Genomic DNA, 3,010 nt, shown 5'->3' on the forward strand with positions numbered 1-3,010 from the left:
TAATACACAGTTCTTTCGTATGACCTTTTAAAAGGAAACGCCGATTCTTTTTCGAGATTATCTAATTAAATCATAATTCGTCAACTCAGTATATAAAATAATGAGCCGACTGTTAAAAATTTGCAAAAAAAATAAAGAGAAATGTATAAAAACTAAAAAGGATCTCTGTAGAAAAAAATCGGCATTTTTAGTGTTGTCGATTAGTTCAATTGATGATAAATTATGCATTAATGCCAAATGAAAAAAAAAATAATAATAATTGAGGCAATTAATCATAAATTTGCCAGACCTTTATCACTAATTATAAATTAACGGTTCAGAAACTTTTTTTTAAGAATGCATATTAAAAGGATTATTAATTATTATTTACTTTGTAGTTTAGCTTCATTAGGGATGAATTAACAAAGATACTAGGTATGTAGTAATTAAATGCCACCGGTTTTATTTTATATTAAATCTACATTTAATTGTCAAGATAATATGATTTATTGGGAAAGCACGAGGGGAGCCCCATAAACATTACATCATATGAAAATTTGCTCTTGAAAATAGTGTTGGTTTTATTGTAACAATAAATTTTAATGACGCGGAAATTACTCTACTGCACTTTAACTCAATAAATAACTGTTTGTACAAACGATAAGGAAATGCATCAACAGCTTTTTTTAATAAATTAATGAGTATTTCATTAAAAATAACGGAAATTAATGTTTCGAAAATATAGGTTATGTACAAGATAACGTGAGTAATGATTTTTTTTACATACCTCGGCATAATGAAGATTAATCCCAAATTCTTTGAGAGCACTTGAAAGATCACTAATATCAATTTTACCGTTCCCGTCCTTATCAAGTTTACAAAATAACTTTTCTAATCGTTCTTCATCTTCCTGAGGCAACTCATGTCCTACTTGAGATGGCCAATTGTGGAAATTATCGACACCGAGTCCACCTCTGCGTAACATATTAATATCACAATTAGAGTTCACTATCAAATTAAAAAGTACATAGCTAATTGGCGTAATTGTACGTTATTTGCACATTATTTCCGCATTGCGTCTACGAACCGCACAAACGACTGTCACTTTGACGTTTATTTTTTGTAAAAGACTCTGTGATGTTTCCACCACAGAGTTCATTGCCAACTGTTGATTCAGGTGGTATCTTAACAGCAAAGCGCGAAATTCGGAAAATGGTCCTTTTTATTAATCTGTATTTTGTCACATATTCGTCTTTTCGTTCTTTATATTAAATTACTTACTTATTATTTAACAGGACACTCGTATCACAACATTTATTACATTTGAAATCACTAAAATATAAGTAAAAAAGGAAAAAATTTGCAATGATTTTATTTTGGCTATATTTTACATATGTACTTCCACCAATATACATACATGATTAATGTAATCAGTATAGATTATAACAATCACATGTGCAACATGACCCAATAGTATATCAAAAATGATGTCCAGTAATAAGATATAAATAAAAAATAAAAGTATATGAAGCAAGCATATACGAATAAAAAAACGAAAAAGTTATTAATGTAACATAGTACAAACATAAAACATACACAATAACACAGCCTAACCTAAACTAAATCATGATTTGAGTTATTATTCATGTAAAGGTATACATACATAAAATTGCACCATAATTTTTGGTGCAAATATAGTTTGAACTAAAGGGTCACATATATAATTCAATAAGAAACTGTGTAAAAAATCGTCAACGATTAAAGAAACAAAATATTACAGTATTTATACTAAACATAGACATATAAGAAAAGAGCATGCAATTGAGCTGAAAACACAATGTAAATCTAGAAAGAACAAAAACAAATGAACAAGGTTCCTCTATCTTTGTCTTTAGATGCATGCCTGAAATAGTTGTCAAAAAGAAACAAAATAATACAATTCGTTCTCCTTTTCTTTCTAACCTTCAAACTGGCTCCGTTAACATGCTCTTATGTTTTATTTCTGTGATCATAAATTATAACAAATTTGATAAAAAAGAAGAGCGCAAAAAAATGAAAATTAGAAATTTTGTTAAGGATGTGCCTGTTCTATACCATCAGTTAAATCAGTAATATTGACAAATAAAATTACTTTTTAACTGATATTACTTATACCTAGTAATAGTAACGCAATAGAGGAAATACTTGATCTGTAGTGCAGCAGAGACAAAGATAAGGAAAGAAAAAATACAATTTTAATAGTGTTACAATGCGTTCTCGTTCACTTTGATGTTAAAGAGCAACTGCATCGAATTTAAGTGGTACTTATGTCTTATCTATAACATTATTTATTATATGTCGTTAAATTTTTTAATTAGCCAGCCAATATAGAATAAGTAAAAAAAATATTATTCTTCATTCATGCAGAAAAATGTAAAGTTTATTCACGTCGATAAAAAAGATGCTTAATAGATACAATACATCCTCATATAATTTCCACGACTTATTTAATTTTTTTAATGCCAAAAGTTGACTAGAAAGAAAATTTGCAGTTACGAGATTTTTTTTGCCGAAAAGTAATACACAGTTCTTTCGTATGACCTTTTAAAAGAAAACGCCGATTCTTTTTCGAGATTATCTAATTAAATCATAATTCGTCAACTCAGTATATAAAATAATGAGCCGACTGTTAAAAATTTGCAAAAAAAATAAAGAGAAATGTATAAAAACTAAAAAGGATCTCTGTAGAAAAAAATCGGCATTTTTAGTGTTGTCGATTAGTTCAATTGATGATAAATTATGCAATAATTATAATATTATAGTTATTATTACGTTATGTAACACATACATATATAGAATACTCTCATATTTGGGCGTCTCAGTTAAAAGCTGTAGCTTTCAACTGAAACACTGAAACACAGACATCCTGTAATTCATTAGTTAACAGTAGTACAAATAAAGACTTGCATTTTCGAACAAATGCATCCGCTTACTGTTGCTTTCCATTTCCGTTTTGGTTCTTCTTCCATCATGATTTCTTCTTATGTTTACA

The 3,010-nt window shown here is 28.3% G+C and overlaps 1 protein-coding gene across 1 annotated transcript in view; it reads right to left on the reverse strand.

Annotated features, from left to right (window-relative positions):
• The window catches only part of LOC112906041 (calcium-binding mitochondrial carrier protein SCaMC-2-like), a 1,533-nt gene extending 432 nt beyond the window's left edge, over window positions 1-1,101 (reverse strand). Inside the window, exon 1 of the mRNA XM_025979609.1 lies at window positions 767-1,101. Coding sequence (XP_025835394.1) covers window positions 767-964 — 198 coding nt within the window. The 5' untranslated portion in view covers window positions 965-1,101. The remainder of the gene's footprint in view (window positions 1-766) is intronic.
• Between the last annotated feature and the right edge of the window lie 1,909 nt (window positions 1,102-3,010).

This window comes from Agrilus planipennis, unplaced genomic scaffold, assembly GCF_000699045.2.
Source record: "Agrilus planipennis isolate EAB-ADULT unplaced genomic scaffold, Apla_2.0 scaffold1522, whole genome shotgun sequence".
Taxonomy (NCBI): Eukaryota; Metazoa; Arthropoda; class Insecta; order Coleoptera; family Buprestidae; genus Agrilus; species Agrilus planipennis.